Here is a 20928-nt window from a genome sequence, read left to right on the forward strand (position 1 = left end):
ATAGTATTTTACATTTTTATTTTCAGTAATGGGGTGTTTTTCCTAAACTTTAAATTTATTTTTTTCAAAGATTTTAATTATTTTTTGGAGAGAGGGAGAGAAACATTGATGTTTAAGAGAAACATATATCTGTTGCCTTTTGGTTGTCTCTCACACACCCCCAACCAAGGACCTGGCCTGTAACCCAGGCATGTGCCCTGAACAGGAATTGAACCAGTGACCTTTTGGTTCGCAGGCAGGTGCTCAGCCCATTGAGCCATGCCAGCCAGTGCAGTGGGGTGGTTTTTTTTTTTTAGTTATACTTTTTGAGTTTTGTCAGTGTTAGTAAAAGCTGTTGATTTTTACGTATTTGCTTACAAACCTGCATATTTCCTGAGTTTTGTCATTTTAATAATTTTACATAGATTTTTTTTGGTGGATATACCAGTTGGACAAATTTTGCTAATTTAGACTCCTTTTCGGAATTTTCCTCTGTTATTTTTCTTTGCTATTTCATTGGCTAGACAATAACATTCAGAAAATGTCGTATACTCGACTTTAGTCTCATGAGGCTGCCTCAGGTGCACTCTTTGTTGTGGGGTTGACTGTGGGTCTCAAACCTAACAAGTTAAAAAAGTATTTTTATTTAGTAAAGATTTTTTTAAAAAGGATAAGTTTGTCAAATGCCTTTAAACATGATTACCTAGCCTTAGAGATTATTTCTTTTGACCTGTTTATGTGCTGAATTATATTGAACAATTTTCAGTACGGAATTATCCCTAAATTCCTGGAAGAATCCTCATAGTACTGGATTGCTTTGTTAGTATTCAGAGCTTTGGTATATATTCATGAGAGGAGGCCTGTAATTTTACTTTTTTTCCTATTCTTGATAGCAGGATTTTGGTATCAAGGAAAAATAATCTTTTTTGGGTGGAGGAGCAGTAACCATTTATTTCTATTTTGTTTTTAGTTCATTCTGTTCAGTTTTCTTAATTTTGGGGGGCTGAACTAGATTTTTTTTAAATTAAATTCTGCATGCCTTAAATTTTTTTAAAAAACTGTATACAGTTATGTTCTCATTACAAAAATACACATTGCAAAAATTCAAACATTACAGAAATATGTATCAGAGAAAATAAAAGTTCCTTTATTTGAGTTTTTAAGAGATCAGTGAGAACAGGTTGCTATATATACTTGTGCACTTTTTTCTTTTACTCTGCCCACATATATACATGTGTATAAATTTATAAAAAGTGGGCTCATACTATACTATATTGTTTTTGAACTTCCTTTTTTCCCCACTTTGTGTCTGGGTCTGTTTCCAAGTCAGTATTTATAGATCTAGTTATTCTTTTTAAAACCATTTACTTGAGATATCATGCACCTATAGAATCATGCACATCTTGTAAGTTTGCTACTCAGTTAATCATCACAGTGTGAACATACAATGTAACCAATAGTTCAAGAAATAATAATATTACAAGTATCCCAGAAACCTCCCATTCTCTCTACCTCATTCTTTATAAAAAAAATTAATAGCTGTATTGAGGTGTAACTTATATTTCATACAGTTTACTCATAGAAAGTGTATAGTTTAATAGCTTTTGGTATTCTGGTGTATTCACAGTTGTGCAACCACCATAACTATCTAATTCCTGAGTCTTTTAATTGCCCACCAAAGAACCCTTGTACCCATTTGTGGTCGCTCATTTCCTTCTACCCCACTTCTGGGCATCAATGATTTAATTTCTGTCACTACAGATTTACCTATTTTGGACCATTTATGTAAGTAGAATCATGTAATATACAGTCTTTAACAACTGGCTTTTTATTTAGCGTAATGCTTTCAGGTTCATCTATTTTGTAACATATTAGTACTTAATTCCTTTTTATGGTCAAATAATATTCATTTGTGGATATACTACATTTTATTTATCCACCCATCAATTAATGAACATTTATTTGTGTTGCATCCACTATTGGACCATTATAAATAATGCAATGGATATTTATGTCCGAAGTTTTGCGTGGACTTATATTTACATTTCTCTTAGATACATACACATAAACACCCACAGAAGTGGAATTATTGAAGAACTGCCAATCTGTTTTCTAAGGTGGTGTACCGTTTCATTTTACATTTCCAGCAGCAATTTATGAGTCCTAATTTCTCCACGTTCTTATTAATATTTATTGTTTATCTTTTTTTATTATAGCCATCCTACTGGGGGTGCATTTGGTAGTTCATTGTGGTTTTGATTTGCATTTCCCTAATGGTGAATAATATTGAGCATCTTCTCATGTATTACTGGTCCATGTAGATTTTCAAAAGACTTTTAAAGTTTCTCTAAGAGTCAGAGACAGTGCTAAATAGAATCTTTTGTGTCCTCATAATTTTTAGACAAACATTTTAGTTCACCTCTATTTTTCTTTTTTGTAAATACGGAGTTTTGTTTGTTTATGTTATTTTTATAAATTACATATTTTCTTTTGAGGATGATTTAAAAATGTCATGCAGTTAAATAGTCAGATTTGCAAGTTATGTAGATTTATTTGTATTTTAAATTGTTTTGCTGTTGCTTTACAATCTTAGGTATACAATAAATGTAAATCAATTCACTGGATGAGTACTGCAGTTTTCAGGACATGTTTCCACAGATTCTGTATAAGAGTGTTACCAATCCAAAGTGTGTGTGCCCAAATGCTTTGAAAGGCCAAAACTCAAAACATCAGAATTTGGAGTGTGATCGAGAAGGCACCAACTAAGAAGATGGGAGTCCTAGTGGTCCCTCAAATCCATCTTAAGAAAGTACAAAGTTCAGGCTTCTTTTATGTCAAGAGAAGGGAAAATGGTAGGGGCTGTATTTGTAAAAACTCAAGCACCAAGCCTAATTCCTCTAATGATTCACCCAGAGGCCATGGAAACAACACAGGCTTAAAAAAGATGGAGTCAGAGCAATTGAGCATTTCACTGTTGTAGGAGTACATGAGTAGATGATGTGACTCAAACATTTCAAAGGTATGATTGAGGTTTGCATTTCATTGACATAATCTAGAGCTTTGTTTGCTTTTAACTCATCAGGAGTTTCCTGGTAGTATTTTCATTCAGTTACCCTTCCAGGGAGAATGGCATGAGGTAGGGAGTTTGCATAGAAAAATAATGTAGCCTGTTTCTTGGTGATCAGAGAGATGAATAGGAAAACCAGATGTACAGACTGGAGAGAATAGTTTCATCATTTGGGAGAATCACTTAATTCCAAAGCAACGTACCTACTTGCCTTTGTTCAAATATAATAGGTACATATCTTCATTATGTATCCCTATTTCCTCCAAGGCTCTTTCTCTGATTTATTACGATTTTTGTTCAGTGGACTTTGCTTTACCCAAAAGGTAAACAGTTTATATTGAAAACTGAACAGAAATACTCTTTGAGGAGTCTATAGGAGATGGCTCACAGGATGATATTATGAATTTCCAAGGCTTACTGGCTAGTGCTGAATTTCATGGGCCCAGAAACTGGACTTATCTCGCATGACTAATGAGTGATCAGATTCACACTGTCTATAAAACAGAACACTTGAATCCAAACCCAAAGTACCAGCTTAATAATTTGTAATGTGAAAGGGCCTTTTTTCCTTCTTCTTTGTTTAATTGTCCCTTGAGGATATGTGTATTAATTTTAGAGAGAGGGGAAAGGAGAGAGAGTGGGAGGGAGGGGGGAAAGAGAGAAACATCGATGGGTTGCCTCCGTTAGGCATCCCGACTGGTTATCGAGCCCGCAACCCAGGTATGTGCCTTGATGGAAGACCAAACCCATAACATTTTAGTGTAAGAGATGACGCTCCAACCAACTGAGCCACCCAGCCAGGGCTGAAAGGGCCTTTTTAGTGACTTAAATGCAACAAATAAGTATTAGCGTTTACTGTGTTCCAGGCCAACTTACTGGGTATACAGTAGAACAAAAACTGGTAAGACCTCTGTTCTTGTGAAGCTCACATTCTGGTGATGTTAGATAGACAATAACTGATTAATATGTAATGTATCATAAAAATGATAAATGCTAATATAGAGCAGGACAAGGAAAGACAAGAACAGAATGTAAGGAATTGGTTCTAATTAAATCCATTGGTCAAAGAAGACCTCTTTGCTGCAGTGACTGACCTGAGACCTGAAGCTCTATATAAGTGCAGAAGCTCCGAGGCAGAAGTGTGCTTGCTGTATTCAGGGAGCAGGAGGGAATTTGGAGTAGCTAGAAAGAGTACTGTGGCAGAAAGTAGGATGGTGACCTTCTAGGCCATTATAAAGAGTTTCTTTATGACTTTTGCTCTGAGATGAGATCACTGAGGAGAGACGTGATGATGTGGTGTAATAACTTCATTCCCACGCAGAATCCCTATGCCTGCTATACTGAGAATGGGCTACAGGAGGATGAGGGTTGTAGAAAGAAAAGGTGTTACGAGGCTGTTTGGTAGAGTAGGAGATTAGGTGAGAAGGAGCAGGTCAGAAGCTAAGTCAGAAACAGGCTGCTTGGTGTACAGTCCCTCATCAGCCCTCATCAATTTGACTTTCTGCTTCCTAAGACTGCTCTTGCCAAGATCATCAGTGACAGCGAATTACCAAACCAAGGGACACTCAGATCATGTTTCACTGCATGTCTTACCACAGTTCTCCATAGAATTTACCCTCTTTCATGAATCCCTAGGTCTTGGCTTTTGTGATCCCATAATCCTGGTTTTCCTCTCACTTTTGTGTGTACTTCTTGTTTGTTAGCCCCATCCGCCATCACTACAGGTTTGAGTTGCCCTGTCCCCATCTCTTTCCTGTGTTCTCTTTCTTGATGATACCATTTGTTCCCAAGGATTTTAAGTATCATTTATATGCTGAGAATTCCTAATTTTATATTTTACAGGGAGCTCATATTTTTATGTCAAAAACTAAAATGTTTACCCAGCCCAAACTGGTGATAACTGTCCCATTCATTTCCTCCCCTTAGTTTTTTTCCATTAGATAATGACATCCAGTTGCATAATCCGGGAACCCAGGAGTCATTGTTGACACCTGTGTTTTTTGCTCCCCCCCCATCCCCCGCATCCTTCTTTCCCACATCCTTCATCAAGTCCTTTTCAGAAACTGGGCTCCAAAATATATCTTGTATCCTTCCATTCCATGTCTTTCCATTGGCATGATCTCAGCTTTCCCCCTGAACTATCATTCTGCCCTTTCAGCTGATCCTCACAGTTCTCTGGCTTCCCTCCGATTTTCTCTGCACAGCAGTGAGAGAGCTTTTAGAAGAATGGATCACATAGCTACTTAAAACCATTCATTGACTTTCTGTTGCACTTGTACTTACCTAGTTTTTTTCCTCCTCTCATAATCTGTTTTCTCTGCATAGACTACTCACTGTGCCCTTTGAGTGCTCAACTCCTACTCCTCCATTGGTGTTCAACTTTCCTCTGAGGCTTTTCTTGGCTACTCTTTCTAAAGGGATTTCTATCTGTCTGCTCTCTCATGGCACTCTGTTTATTACTTTGTAGAACTTAGCACCATTCACAATTACTCATTCATGGATATATATATGTGGCCCAAATATTTGTCCCTGTACGGGAAGGAGAGATGAGTCTGTCCTTTGCCAGAAAAGTTTAGTCTTAATTGTAATTGATCACAAAGAAAATGCATTCAGCCCTGACCTGTGTGGCTCAGTGGGTTGGGTATTGTCCCTCAAAGCGAAAGGTTGCCAGTTCAGTTCTCAGTCAGTGCACATGCCTGGGTTTGCAGGCCTGGTCCTGGTTGGGGAGCATGGGAGAGGCAGCCAATTGAGGTTTCTCTCACACATTGATGTTTATCTCCCTCTCTCCCTCCCTTCCCCTCTCTCTAAAAATTAATAAATAAAATATTTTAAAACAAAGAAAAAGTGCATTCAGAAGAGGCTGCAAATAATTTTTCACTTTGTCTTGGGTGAGTTCCCAGAAGCCCATTCTCCTTTGATCTTTCTTCTTCCTTTTCTTTATCCCTTCTCTTTCAGTTCTGATAACTTTCCTTTTGCCCAAGACTGGGAAGATCTTTGACAGCTATGTTCATGCCTCTGTTGACTTGTACCTGGCTCCATCCAGTTTAGGTAGTTTTTAATCATCATATTCTTCAGAACTAAACATTTATTTACAGGACACACCCAGACCTCTCTTTCTCTCTCTCCTTTTTTTTTTGGGGGGGGGGGCATTTCTTCTAATATAACTTTGATGTTATCCTAACATATCATCTTCTGACAAAAATTGGTATTGGGAAGAACAGAGGGAGTGAAAGGTACTGGGCTACACCGTCCTGCCTCCCTTCCTTTTAAATTGTTCTCTACTCGAGTGCAAGCAGCGTGAGGCAATAATCTGTTTCCTGTTTTCACTATCATGATTTACCTGGCCCTTATATATTGCCTGGCACTTAGTAGCTGCTCAGTACATATGCATGGAATGGAATTGGAGCACAAGCAGATAGCTCATCTGACAATTTCATCTAAGTGATGGCAGGGGACAGGCTTGATGAAAAATCTTTTCCTCTCAGCAGTAAATGCCTCTAGTATACAGAATATTTGTGTGTATATTTCCCCCTTTCCTCCCCATTGTCTCTCCTCTGGGTATAGCTCAAGTTTGGGCTCAGGAACTGTTTTTCATTGCTGATTGCAACTTTCAGGTGGTTCTTTGCTGCTTATATGTGCTCGTGTCACTAATTAAACTTGTGTCTCCTAGTCCAGTAAGTGTTCCTGGGCCTAGAAAAAAACCCATTTCCTACTACTGTGTTTGGATTTACTTTACTCTCCAGATAAACCCTGTTCTTGGGGTAAAGAGTAGGGTGATACACACACACACACACACACACACACACACACTTCATTGTCACTCCATTTATTACAGGTGAGTGTGTGTATATAATAGCTTCACTAAACCATTTTAGATAAAACTTTTTTCTACCCGTCTCTGAATTTCCTGTTTAGTTTGCTTAATCTTTGGATTAGGTTCATTTCTTCCTTATGGTCACTTATGCTAGGGAAGTAAACCATCCGTTTTGCAAACTGAGAACAACTTATTTTTAATACTCTACTACCTTTTTTTTGTTTTCTTAGACACCTATATAGAGTTGTGAAGAAGGTGTGTGGATAATTAACTCTGTGTGTTTATATCAAACAATTACGCCTTGCCTATAAAATGGGAGAATTGGAATTTCTAGTATATTTATTGGTCATTACTGTTTTTAGTCTTTCAGTGTCATCTTGTAGTTAGCTGACCATGATTTGAAGAAACCACAAGAAGCCTTGGCTGGGTAGCTCAGTTAGGTAGTGTCCTCCTGATATTCTAAAGTTGGGTTCGATCCTTGGTCAGGGCACTTACAAGAATTAACTAATGAATGCATTAGTAAGTGGAGCAACAGATTCATTTTCTCTCTCTATCCCTCTCTCTGTTTTCCTCCCTTACCCTCCCTTCCTCTCTCTCTCTCAAATCAATGAATAAAAATTAAAAAAAAAAAAGAAACCACAGGAAAATTTTTAAAATTACATTTGTGGTCTCTAATTGGAAGCACTGATTTTACCCTGAGTATAGTTTTCAGATATAAAAAGGTATGGTTTTGGCCAGTGGATTTAATTCTCTGCCTCCTAAGATCCCCCCCCTTTTTTTTGGCATTAAGTTCAAAAGTTTCCTCTGAAGTGTCAGATAGCAATGGCCTAAAAATACATAGGCATAAAACAGCATTGTGCTGATGTTACCAATCAATGTGGAGAATCTTGTGTTCACATGTTCACAGGTTTCCAGACTAAATATTCCTTTCTCCAGCTTGGAGGGAAAAACATTGAAATTCATTCTTAGTATTGTATATGGTAGTAGATGATGCGTATGAAAATAAAAATTTCTGAAATCCACAAATCTCTAAAGTGAATAGTACTTCGTGGTGGTGGAAGGAAAGAAGGATTTCTGTGTACAGTATACAGTACTAACTCTAAGTTAGTTGTAACTCTAAATATTGCATACAGTATTTTATTTTCATATGCATCATCTACTACCATATACAACGCTAAGAATGAATTTCAATGTTTTTCCCTCCAAGCTGGAGAAAGGAATATTTAGTCTGGAAACCTGTGAACATGTGAATACTGCATACAGTATTTAGAGTTAATGTTTTATGTGGCCTGTATATGATGGAGTATGTTGTCTCACTCTCATTCACTCTCACAGTCTCTTTCTCTCATGCATCCAGGGTGTTAAATGTAAAGCAGTTCTTTTTGGAAAACACTACAGGGATTTGTGATCAAAGCTTATGAAGGCATGGTAATTTTTTTTAAGGTATCTTGTGCCTTTTTAAAAAATTTTTATTTTTTAGAGAGTGGGGAAGGGAAAGAGGAAGAGAAATAACAGTGAGTGGTTACCTCTCACACTCCCCATACTGGCAACTCAGCCCGCAACCCAGGTGTGTGCCCTGACTAGGAATCAAACTGGTGATTCATTGGTTTGCAGGCCGGCACTCAATTAATTGAGCCACACCAGGCGGGACCGATGATGATGATGGGTTTATTCTCAAAATACTGATACTTAAAAGTACCAAAATGAGGGAAATCCTCCATCACTCTGTCACTGATATTTGGCACAGAGGGGTTTTTTTGTTTTGTTTTAAGAAATGGGGTTAATTCCTTAATACAGGGTAGTAAATTTAACCTTAAGAGATGGTAGTACTAGTTAAAGTACTTTCAGGGAGGGTTATTGCTAGTTTATGGATGCTGGAAGGCCCTTGATCTTATGGATTCCCCCAGCATGTCTCTACCCCTCCCCCTATCTTTTTATTTTAGGTGGAAGACAATCTTGCTTTCTTGATGCTCTCTGGTTAGGAGATCAAATGTGGAGATATGTTGATCAGAAGGTATAGTGGACTTACCATATATAGTGGCCTTGTCTCCCAGTCTTGCAACCAGGGAACTTCTGATCTCTCAGGATTATCACTGTGTTGAGGTTCTGCATTCCTGAAGGCTTCAGTGTGTGTTAAGAGAGTAATCCCATAACATTTGTTTTGAACATGCTGCAGGCAGCAGTGAACTGCCTTGCCTGAAAACTGTTTTACTAAAAGCAGTGATTCTGATCTGATAAAGCCATAGATCTTCTCTCCTAACAAATGCATGTATGCACATGCACGCAGAATATTGTGTACACTTTAGTGAGTTCACAGACCTCCTAAAGTCCATTGATAAATTTTTTTGGGGCCTGTGGACTGCAATTTGAGAACTTATGCCTTAAAGATTGATATCAACAAGGCTTATTATAAAATTTGTACAGCAAGGCTTTAAAGTTATTCTCAAATGAAGACTTTAAACTATCTTAATGTCTGCCCATTTGCATGATGTGAGTGGAGCTCTTTTGTAAGGAAAGATGCCTGTCATTGTCTTACTGCCCAGTAGAAGAGTAAAAAATTAATAGATAAATTGCCAATTAAATAGTTCAGATTCAATCAGAGAGGGTCTGATTTAAGCATGTCCTGCCCTGACCACTGTTGCTTTGTGGGTTGGGCATTATCCAGCAAAGCAAAAGATTGCTGGTTCAATTCTGGGTCAGGGCACAACGGCCTGGTTGCTGGCCAGGTCCCTGGCTGGGGGCGTGCAAGAGGCAACCGATGGGTGTTTCTTTCCCTCTCTTTCTCCCTCCTTTCCCCTCTTTCCAGAAATAATAAAATCTTTAAAAGAAAAAAAAGCATGTCCTACTGTAGACTGTTACCTGCAATGTGTGATTCTGTAACATTGTTTTATCTACATTTGATTTAAATGTGATTAATTCCTGTGAGTCCATTGCTTTCATGTTCTGGAAGAAAGCCAGCATCTGTGATAAAACTAGATAGACCTACCTTAACATAGGTTCATCTAGCAGAAATCAGACTTAATTGTCTTATTTCTGGAAGGACCAGTGCCCATTAATTTAAAGAATTTCGGGAAAATTGGCTTCATGGTTTCATCAGCTTGTCTCTTATTGTATGATAACTTTGCAGGATGTGAGTGTTGATGTAATAGTACAAAAACCATTTGGACTAGAAACCAGCAGTTCTGACTATTAATAGCTATTCTGCAACTAAATAGCCCTGTGACCTTGGATGGGTCACTTAATTGCCTTAGCCTTTACTTATCTCCAAAACAGGGAGGTTGACCTCTCATTAAGATTCTTTATAATTCTAAAACAAGTCCACCGTTAAATAGGTCAGCACAACCCAGTGTGTTGGTCTTCACACCTGGCACAATGTAGGATATAGCAGTTCTGGAACCACGGAGGTGGGGCATTTGAGCTAGCAAGGAACAAGAAGCAGTGGGCATTCATTATACTCAGTGAGTTCAGTAGGCTGAAAGCTGAATTGCAGGAAGGGGCCAAGAGAGACCCTCAGTCCAGGAGGGGAGGCAGTTTCACTGGCAGGCAGAGCCTAGATCATTGATGAGAAAAACCAAGAAATGCATTCAGCAGCAAGCCATTAGAGTTTGATAATTAATGTTAATAATGATTATCAAGAAAAATTTTTAATTACTTTGTATTGAATGTTTTATAAAGCAGAGGAATGCATATTTTGGAATAATAGCAGTAAATATGGTTGAGATAAAAATTATTTGTTGGATTAGTTGTTATCAGGAAAATTCATCCAGCAGCAGCCTGAGGCCCAGGCCTGCTAGCAAAACCAAACTCCACTGCATTTTATTTTGTTTGTGGTTTTGTATAGGCTGAAATTTTGTGGTTGGGTTAAGCCCAGGACCTCTGCAAAGAGGACCCACTTTTTTTTTCTTTCCAAAATAACAGCGTCCAGCCACGCACAAATGTTAGATATATACCTGGAGATACTGAGAGAGAGGAAGCATTTTAGTGCCTACAATTATACAACTTACGCTGTCAGGGGGATAAGAGATGCCTTCAGAGAAAATAAGAATGTAAAAGACCCTGTAGAAATTCAGACTCTACTGAATGAAGCCAAAAGAGACCTGGGAATGATTTGGTGGCAGGTCTGTGTTGGCCAGCCATTATGTTCAACTGACTAGCGTATCATTGAGAATCAAGAGAAACGTGAGACCTAAGGACCACCACTACCAGCCACCACCAGCAACTGTGGACTGTCTCCAGCATCTGTTCTGTGCTTGGAATGGGGGTTCCTAACAGAGCTTGAGTGCCCTTTTGCATCAGCTTAAGATAGTCTCTTGCTCAGCCTGCCATGTAGGAACTGATAAATTGAGTGAGGTTTCCATTTTTCTGCAGCCATAGTGAAAAAGGGTGGCTGTTTCTCCTTGGATCAAGTGTTAGAATTAAGAGCTGGAGTTCACTAAAAATAGTGCTCTGTATTTATTATTTTGTCTCCTCTCCACCTCATCCTTCTTTAGTAGCTTATCACCACTTGCATAGAACATCTCCAGGCTTTGTTTTTTGGTCCTTGACAATAAACAAAATTGTCTCCCTTAAAAAGAAATTCATCCAGGTGAAGCTACCAATGCTAGAAAAATTAAAAATTACTGTGCAAAATTTTCTGTGATCTGGTCAAATGGCAATTTATGAAAGAAAAAAGGATTAATGAAAACACATGCAGTTTTAAACTGAATTCTTTGCCTCTTAGCTTCCTTCTGTTGGAGATAGTTAAGAGTTGACTCCTTTGTATAGTTGTGTATACTATTAAAGAAACAAAACCTTCTTAAATTGCGATACAGTACAATACTGCATTGCAGTTACTCTGTGAATTTACTTCTGCATACATGTGGGAGTTGAATACTGATACATTTGAATACTGATTTTTTCAAGTTAGTAACTAATGAGATTTAGTTGGATGCAACACAGAGTTTTTGTTAACTAGTATAAATATGTAATCTTGGAAATCTGCTACCTACTAACAGGATTTAACATTAAGGTATAATTGATGCATTTATTATGCATAAATATTTTCTCATATTTTAAAAATATCTGAAGAAACACAATATTTGTCTAATACCGATGTATGAAATCTTTTATAGGGTTTAAAAATGTATGACATCTGTACACAGTATTTATAAACATTGTAGGCACAATTTTAATACATGTCTAGAAATTTAAAACATGTACAGATGTAGAAAGACTGGAATAACGAACCCCTGTGTGCCCATCACTTGGGTTCAAAAGTTACCAGACCAGAACAATTTTATTTCATCTACATTTTCACTTACTTTTGAAACAATTCCCAAACTTGGGTAACCATGACACTCTCATGCCACCTGGTGGCAGCATATCATAGTTTGAAAGTTATTAAGCCCTTTGAGAATGTAAAAATAAAGGAGAAGAAATGGGGAGTTACTGCTTATTGGTTATAGGGTTTCTGCTGGGGGTAATGAGAAAATTTTAGAAAATAAGTAATGGTGATGGTTGCACAACATTGTGAATATAATTAATGCCACTAAATTATACACTTAAGAAATGGCAAAAATGGTAGATTTTATGTGCTGCATATTTTTCCACAATGAAAAAATACAAAAAAAGGGACAACCTTGTGACAGTATATGATAGCATTTAATACATGTGGTGATTCTGTAATATTGTTCTTGTGAAAAGAACTAATATGTGTTTTTCATACTTCCTTTTTTGGAGGGTAGCGGAGAGACCTAGCTCAGCCTTTAAATCAGTGAGCTTCAAAAATTGCTTTGAACAGTAAAACCATGATACATAAAACATTAAGTTCAAACTCCTTGGTCTAGAAAGCTTCTTCCATCTGTTGAGCAATCTTCCCTGCTTCCACACCATAGTAGGGCCCTTAAATGTTTTATACTATGGCAAATATCTGAGCAGTTCCTTCATAAACCAAAAAGCCATTATTCATCAAAGTTACAAGCAGTTATAGAAGAGATCCAGGTATCACTTGAGTGTTATAACTAATTTATCATTCAGGTCTGTTTTAACCTGTGATAATCATATACTCAGAATTTCGGGGCGGGGGGCAATATAGGTACTTTCTAGAGAACATTCCATATTATAAGAAAACATGCTTAGTGTTCCAGATGCTGTGAGTTCAGAGCTAGAAGAGATCTTACATTAGTTTATCTTTTTAAAGATGTGAAAACTGAGTTCCAGAGAGATTGGCTTGAACAATGCTAACACAGCTGGTCAGTCAGTGGTAGGGCTGTGCTCTTTGTACCATACCACCACTGCTTTTATATATAGCAGAGATCTATCAAGAAAGAAAATGGCTCTCTACATATGCCTTGAGATAGGAACAGTACTCATTCTTCTTTTTTTCCCCCCTCTCTCATGTCCTTTTACCTGATAATTGTGAAGTTCAGTTATCAAAACCAACATTTGGAGATCAGAAAAGCAAATCAACTAGAATATGCAGTTCTTTTGAAAAGTCTGCTTGGGAAGGTTTTGCTATATTTCATCATTTCTTCAGTTTGCACTTGCACAATACTTTGATATGATGTATTACAATGAACATAAATCTAATAGTTGGCAGGGAGATGGTGCAGGGTAGTAGATTACTGGCTTTGGCCTTAAGACCTATTCGGCCCTTGGTCTGCCATTAACGTTCGTTTAAATTTTCTTTTTTCTTTTATTGGTTCCAAAGAGCGGAGAAGGGAGGGAGAAAGGAAGAGAAACATGAATCAGTTGCCTCTTGCAGACGCCTCAACTGGGAACTGAACCTGCAACCTGGGCATGTGTCGTGACCAAGAATTGAAGCTGTGACATTTTGGTTAGTGGGATGACGCCCAACTAACTGAGCCACACCAGCCAGGGCTGTCATTAGCTTTCTTTATACCCCAGGGCAAGTTACTTCCTCTCAGTGCACCTCAGTTTCTTTCTTTCTTTTTTTTTTTTTTAATTTATTGATTTTAGAAGTGGAGGGAAAGGGGCAGGGGAGAGAGAAACATTGATTTGCTATTCTACTTATTTATGCATTCATTGGTTGATTGTTGTGTGCCCTGACCAGGGATCAAATTTGCATCCTTGGTGTATTGGGTGACCACTCGAACCAACTAAGCTATCCGGGCAGGGTCTCAGTAGACATTAGCTTTATGCTCAGTGTGAATGGGTAGAGGTAGATTTGATGAGTTTTAAGGGTTCCTTTCAACAAGGCCAACCAGAGCTGTTGAGCTGTACGTAGGCATCAGTATTGCAGTGAAGAGTCACCCTCTTCCATGCTTCTAAGTAAAACTTCACTAGGTAGAAGCTGCTGCTCTTGGTTGCCCATGACAGTAGTTATGCACACAGTGCATACTTCTAACACAAATACAAGTTCACATGAGTAGATTTTTATTTAGGCCTCTTAATTCAGTTAATACATTTTTTGAGTGTTGAAATCTCATGCCTCCTCTTGGCCTAGATCCTAAGGTCATTTGGATTTGAAAAGAAAATAGAAAGCAAATGGTAGTTGGCAAGACCATTTCCTTTTTGTGTTTATATTTCCGTAACTTATTCAGTAGTTATTTTGAATACTAAGTATGCTAAGAGGGCTCAAGAATTCTGAGTCAGTAGAAAACTTTCATTTTCTTTGCTTCTTTGGAGGCTTATTCCTTTCCATGGTTATTTATTTTAGCAGGTCATTTGTTACTAAACATTTACTAACTTCACATACCAAATATCCTCACATCTAGGGCTTGGGGAATGTAGTTATTTACTGTTAATTTAGAATCCTTCAGAGGTAGGAGAATTTTAGTTAGAAATTCATAATGAGTATCCTTTCTTTCCCTTTAGAAATATTTTTTAACACCTACTGTGTGTCCAGCACTGTGCTGGGCTTGCTATGTCAAAACATGTAAGTCATAGCTTGTACTCTGAAGCAGCCTCTGGTGTAGAGGGAGAAGCAAAACATTGCATGATGTGACATGTTACACAGAGAGCTCTGGTAGCACAGAGGAAGAGTGTCTGAATCATGCTGTTTAGTCACAGTGATGAGACTGGAGTCAAAATTCCCAGCTACACTTAATCACAAGAGATTAATGAGTCTAACTTGGTGTGTATTTAAATTTAATAAACAGTTTTTAGTGTTTGTTTTCAATTATTTAATTACTTAAAACTTATTGATTGGGGGAGGGGAAGAGGAACATTGATTTGTTATTCCACTTATTGGTTGATTCTTGTATGTACCCTGACTGGGGATCAAACCTGCAACTTTGGCATATTGGAATGACACTCTAACAAGCTGAGCTACCTGGCCTGGGCCTTCATTATTATTTCAGTACAAAGAAACAGTTGTTTCCAAACCATTTCATTATCCCAAATCTTCTTTCCATGAATCACAGGGGAGTTAAAAAGCATTTCATGTTAAACCGTTGTATGAATTCATATTGCCCTTAACTTCTAGAGATTGTTGGGCAAATCCTCACTGTGTATATGCGCCCTTTATATTAATTCTTTGCCTTTAAACTCTCCAGGAACGGAAAATAACTCTCCATATGATAAAAATCAGTGTAATGTTGCCAGAGTCTATACTTGAGGGCCAGAAGTCCTGTCTGGAGGTTATTAGCATAGTGAGAACTTTCACAGTGGTAACCCACAAACTCCCTGACATGAGCCAAGGTCCAGATATGTGTGTGGACCACAGAGAACAGCGTGAGAGTTTCAGGCGCATCACAAAACTTGGTAGGCTTTTCCGTGCAAGAGTCAGAACTTTGGGAGAAGGTGAAGAAGGAAGACAAAGACTAGATTAGACCAGAAGGAGTGTGGGAGAACGAGACAATTGACATCCTAAATGTTGCACTGTGTGGCTTGGTTCTTGTGTACCACCTCAAGGTGAAGTGTTTCAAGCCTGGATGAGTTGAGACGGAGAATTTCAGTACAGCTTTTCCTAGTTACTGTTGGTGTTTAGCTAAATATTGAGAAGGAGAATAAAACAGACTAGACATTGAGTCCAATAAACTAGGAAGCAGGAACCTGTTTGCTTCACCAAGAACCTGCTGCTTTTCACACTCAAGAGGATCGTAGCAGTACTCTGGCCAATGGGATTAACAGACCTCCCTTCCCCTCTCCAATACTGGTACCAGATTGTTAGGGGACTCAGGGGGAGGTGCTGGACTATAGAGAGAGGCCTGTCAGTCTGACTGGGGGATGGACCCTATCCAAAGCCTGCAAAAACTTGGGAAGTTGATCGATCATTTTTAGAAAGCACCCTGCCCTCCCAAACCCAAGCTTTTGGTCATAACTGCAGGGAAACAAAGAAGCTCTCTCTCTTGCTTATGACCCACACTCGCACAGTGCATGAACCTGTTGACTTCGTGGCCTCCAGGTGGGAGCCTGAATACTAAAGCACAGCAATGGACTAGTGCTGGAAGCACACTAAGCTAGCTGGGTGCTGGACTGGACTGGACTTTAATATTGAGCATAAATGCTGGGCAGTGGCCTTCATCCTGGCCCTATGCAAGAATGGACTTTTTTCATGGTGGAGACAGACGGAGATGGGACACTGGAAAGCCAGGAGGGGGGTCCCCTTAATTGTACATCATCATGTTATACCACGGAGTCCCATCCTCCTGTGCCAGTCTCAGGAAATTCTTTTCCTCTAGACACCACAAGAACTCGTTTGCCACCAATAACAATTTAAGATGATGAGTTGAAGTTGTGAGTTGTTTTGTAAAGGAAAGTGTTCACTGGTGTTTTGTTGTTTTTGACACTCCTTGAGATCAGCTGACTCTCTGAAGTGCTAAGTTGAAAACCTGCATTCAAGAGTTGTAGCCTGGCTTTCAGAGAGCCACATGGTTCCTTGCCTAGGGAGAGTCTCTCACCAGAGACATCTCTCACCCTCATCCTCTCCAGGTCTTTCTCGGTTACGGTTTGATTCCCTTATTTTAGTATGGACTGTCTACTTACACTGCCTCTCATCTCAACTCCATAATTTATAAGCATCTCTGTAACAGTGTTGTAGGTTCCATTGCTTTGATCCATGTGGCAACCAGTTATAAGTTTCAAATTGTGTGTAAGGTCTGACAAAGGATTTTTTAAAATTTGTAAAACTATTAATATGAAAAAGAATAGAAGAGATGATAATTAAGTGTAATTCATTAGCTATTAACAAATATCTGTAATTAGAAGGAAAAAATTACTGAAAACATACTGCCTCAAAATTGAGGACATACGGCCATGAAATCTACTTAGTATGTCTATTGTCTGTTTCCCTAACCATGCTCAGTTTCTCTACCATGTTTAGATTTTCTCCGAAAGTATTTCGTAGTTAACTTCTTCCCACCCAGATTTTTTCTGTTGTTTCTAATATTTGGTGTTTCTTCTTGTCTTTAAGTGTTCCTAAGTCGTATAATTTGTGTGTACTCTGTCATTTTAGGGTGAAAGCATCATGTCATAACATCCTGTCCTGTGATTAAAAGAAGAGTGAGGTGGTCCACTTTCTTGGATGCTGAACCCTAGTAGGTTCATGTGTCCTGGGTTGGCTAGTGTAGCCTAGGATATTTGAGCCTTTGTGGCCTATGCAGAATTTGCTGGGTTCTGAAGAGACAATGGATTAACTAGTTAATAGCTGGCTTGAGCAAAGGCTTTGGTAAGATGGTGGTAGTAATGAGACTAGGAAGATTGTATATGATTTTAAGTGTCTGATTGAGGAATCTGACTTCTTTTAATCTTATAAATAGACAACAATTGATGGTTCCTATGTAGGGGCATGATAATGTTTAAGTGAACTATTAGGAAAGAGTTATGAATTGATGCTTTAATTATAATAAATACATAAAAGAATGTTATTAGTGTCTAAGGACAGGCTAACATTCGAGTATAATATGCTAAATCTAATGTTCACTGTAAAGTCATTTTGGAAGTACAAATGATTTAATATGCTAGGAAATAATATTTGTTGAAGTTAGTCATTCCATAAGTAGCTGTGATTCCTTTGAACTGAAGGCCACTTCCCAGGCTAATTTAGATGAACTTGAAGTCATCCTTGAGCAGAGTATTAACTTCCCAAAGCAAGCTTTTTTGAAGGAGGTGTACTTTTTTATGTAATAGAGTTTATGAATGTGTTAGCCCTTTTGAAGTGTTTGCTAAAGTTAAATGAGAAAAATAGTTTTGGAATTCATCATAGATGATGTAATTCAATATTAATAATTATTTGGCAGAGTGATTTAGTAACCCTGAACAGGTAAAAGCCTGCAAAATGAAATTACCTAAATGATATCTTTACTTACCATCCATCTGAGGTTGGCTGTATTGCATATAGGTGATGGAGGCACAGTAGGTACCTACCAGCGTGGGCAAAGACCATTTTATAACCACAGGAGCATAGTTCAAAATAGAGAATGGTGTTCTTCATATGTTGAGCTTTTTCTTTCTCATAATCTCTTCCACCACCTTCTCCCCAATACATACCAGCACTCCATTCCTTCACCCCTAGCCACTGCCATGATTAAAGCATCCATTCCCAGCTTTGCCTTGGCTGTGTTAGATTGGCTGGAACATGGAACCAAAAATAAGTTTGCTTGTAGGGTTTTTAAGACCATCCATGAGCTATTCCAAGAAAAAAAGTTTTGGATAGGAAGGTTAAATCAGTATCTGATATTATATAAAAGTGCTTTGTCAGTAATTTTTAATTATACAAGTAATACTTTTTTCCTTTTGTTATTAGTTTTTAACTATACACATAGTGCTTGTAATTATAGAAAATGCATAAAGGCACTAAATGGTAATGGAAAAAAATACAATAAAGGTTAAATTTAAAAAAGATGCAAATAGTACAAAATATATAAACATACCTTCAGTGGCATTGTTCTTTTCAGGGATAATTTCTGTTAATAACATTTCCAGATAAACTGGACTTTATTATATTTGTCTATTGTTCTTCAGCTTGCTCCCCCCTCATCCCCCCACTTAACAATATACTTTGGTAGCCTTTCCATTGTCAGTAACTTTCAGGAGGGCTGTTTAATAAGTGGATCATAAGGAAGAATAATGATTTATTTAACCCTTTCTTATTAATGGATACTGATAAGATTTTCCCAGTTACAGAGTATGCCTGAAGATTCTTGGAGGGATGGGCAAAAGTTGGTAGTTAACTTTTTCTATTGCCATATGATAAGATTAAACACTTGTTAACATCTTTTGTGCCAAAGACAGTGCTAAGTTCTTTACATATATCACATAAACTTTGCCACAACACATGCGAGGTATTGTACCCCTTCCCAGATAAGGAAAAAGCTGAGGCTCATTTGCCTAAGGTCTCACAGCTCATGAATGGAAGAACAAGGATCAAAACCCATGCCTGTCTTCATGGCAAAATCTTGTTTCTTTTCCACTTCATAGTTCTAGACCTAAATACATTATTAGCAAGTAAATGTCTTTTTTCTGTCAGTGATGTTAGAATTAGCATGAATATAATTTTTGTGTTCTATGAATATTCATTCCTTGTTGATTTGTAGTCTGTAGTCGTCATCTGTTCCATCCGCCACCCCCCACCCCCATTTGCTTTTCATGCATAGCTTTATTCTGCATAGATTTAAAATACGGCAATGTGAAGGGGCCCCTCTGGCTCATTTTACTTCCATGTCTTCTAGTTTGTGGGTTAGAAAGTCTTTGATACAAATGTCTCTGTAACAGTATTCAAGGCTGAGAGAAATCTGTAGTAATTCTTCAGCTTCTAATAACTGTGTTTATAAAACTTCTTACCTCGTTTATTGCTTTGCCCTCCCCCTAGGTTTGTGGCACTCTAAGGTAGCAGAAGAGAAGGAGGGCATCTCTACCCAAGCAGGAAAAGATTTTTTTATTCCACTTGGGAATGGCATTGACCCTTCCCCTCCCCCCACCATCTTTGGCTTTGTGGAAGTAAATGTATCAGAGATTTGTGTACTTTACTGCCTCCAAGTCTTTTGCTCAGCTCAGTGAAAGCTCTACTCTGGACTGAACCTTTTCCTGAATGCCCTAAAACTCCTCCTGTTGTATGTATTGGGATAAGGTGAGAAGGGAGGAATCCTGAACACTTTGTTTTAGATGAGTGAATTTTAACTCTCTGAGAAAGCTGGGCTACTTTGAGGATCTGTTAAAAACCACTTACCTGGATTGCCTTTGCACTTACAGTCTGAAGTTAACCATCTTGAACAAGTTATTTTAGGGTTGTTCTCTGATATTTAGACTTTCTAGGTTGAAAGCTGCCTGAAGATGGGAATCAAAGTGTTGCTGCTTTTGTCCTCCTTCCAATACCCAGCTCAATCTGTCAGCTCCTAGCATTGATTGGCTCATCACTCAGCAGGTGATAAGTGAACACTTTTTTTAAGAGTGTTTCCCTTAGGAAGCTTTGAGCTCAAGTGAAAAAGATTAGTTACCTAGATGGAGGATAAACATTTTACAAACAAGATTGTGGGAATAATTTTAGGTGAGATACTCACCACAGTAATGGGCCCATGTAGACTTTCCTCTGAGTTGATTTTACTCACTGGTATTTATATTTGGGCTCATTTGCATCATCATAGGTAACCAAGAGTTGATATAAGAAGATATTTTATTTGGTTATTTTTTAATTTTTTAATTTATTGATTTTTAGAGAAAGGAAAGGAGGGAGGGAGGGAGAGAGAGAGAGAGCGAGTGAGCAAGACAGAGAGAAAGAGATCGATTTGTTGTTCTACTTATATATGTATTCATTGGTTGATTCTAGTATGTACCCTGACTGGGGATCCAACCCAAAACCTTGGCATACAGGACGATGCTCTAACCAAAACTGAGCTACCTGGCCAGGGCAAGACTTTTATTTTATTTTATTATTTTATTTTATTTATTTTATTTTAATTTATTTTTTTTTTTTATTTTAAAGAGCGAGGGGGAGGGAGGGAGAAAGAGAGGGAGAGGAACATAAATGTGTGGGAGATACATAGATCAGTTGCCTCTCAGTTGCTTCTCACAGTCCCCAACTGGGGACTTGGTCTTCAACCCAGGCATGTGCCCCGACTGGAAATTGAACCAGCGACCTTTCAGTTCACAGGCTGGCACTCAAACCACTGAGCCACACCAGCCAGGGCAC

General features: G+C 38.2%; 2 protein-coding genes across 2 annotated transcripts in view; both read left to right on the forward strand.

Moving 5' to 3' along the window:
* The window catches only part of RNF38 (ring finger protein 38), a 121889-nt gene that overhangs the window by 14575 nt on the left and 86386 nt on the right, over nt 1-20928 (forward strand). The gene's annotated exons all lie outside the window — the stretch shown is intronic.
* LOC129079419 (LYR motif-containing protein 4-like) lies at nt 10697-11014 on the forward strand. Its single transcript, XM_054584652.1, has one exon. It carries the CDS (start codon nt 10796-10798, stop codon nt 11012-11014), a length of 219 nt encoding a protein of 72 aa, XP_054440627.1. The 5' UTR covers nt 10697-10795.

Source organism: Pteronotus mesoamericanus, unplaced genomic scaffold (assembly GCF_021234165.1).
Source record: "Pteronotus mesoamericanus isolate MK-2021 breed Mesoamerican mustached bat unplaced genomic scaffold, CSHL_Meso_final contig_78, whole genome shotgun sequence".
Classification (NCBI taxonomy): Eukaryota; Metazoa; Chordata; class Mammalia; order Chiroptera; family Mormoopidae; genus Pteronotus; species Pteronotus mesoamericanus.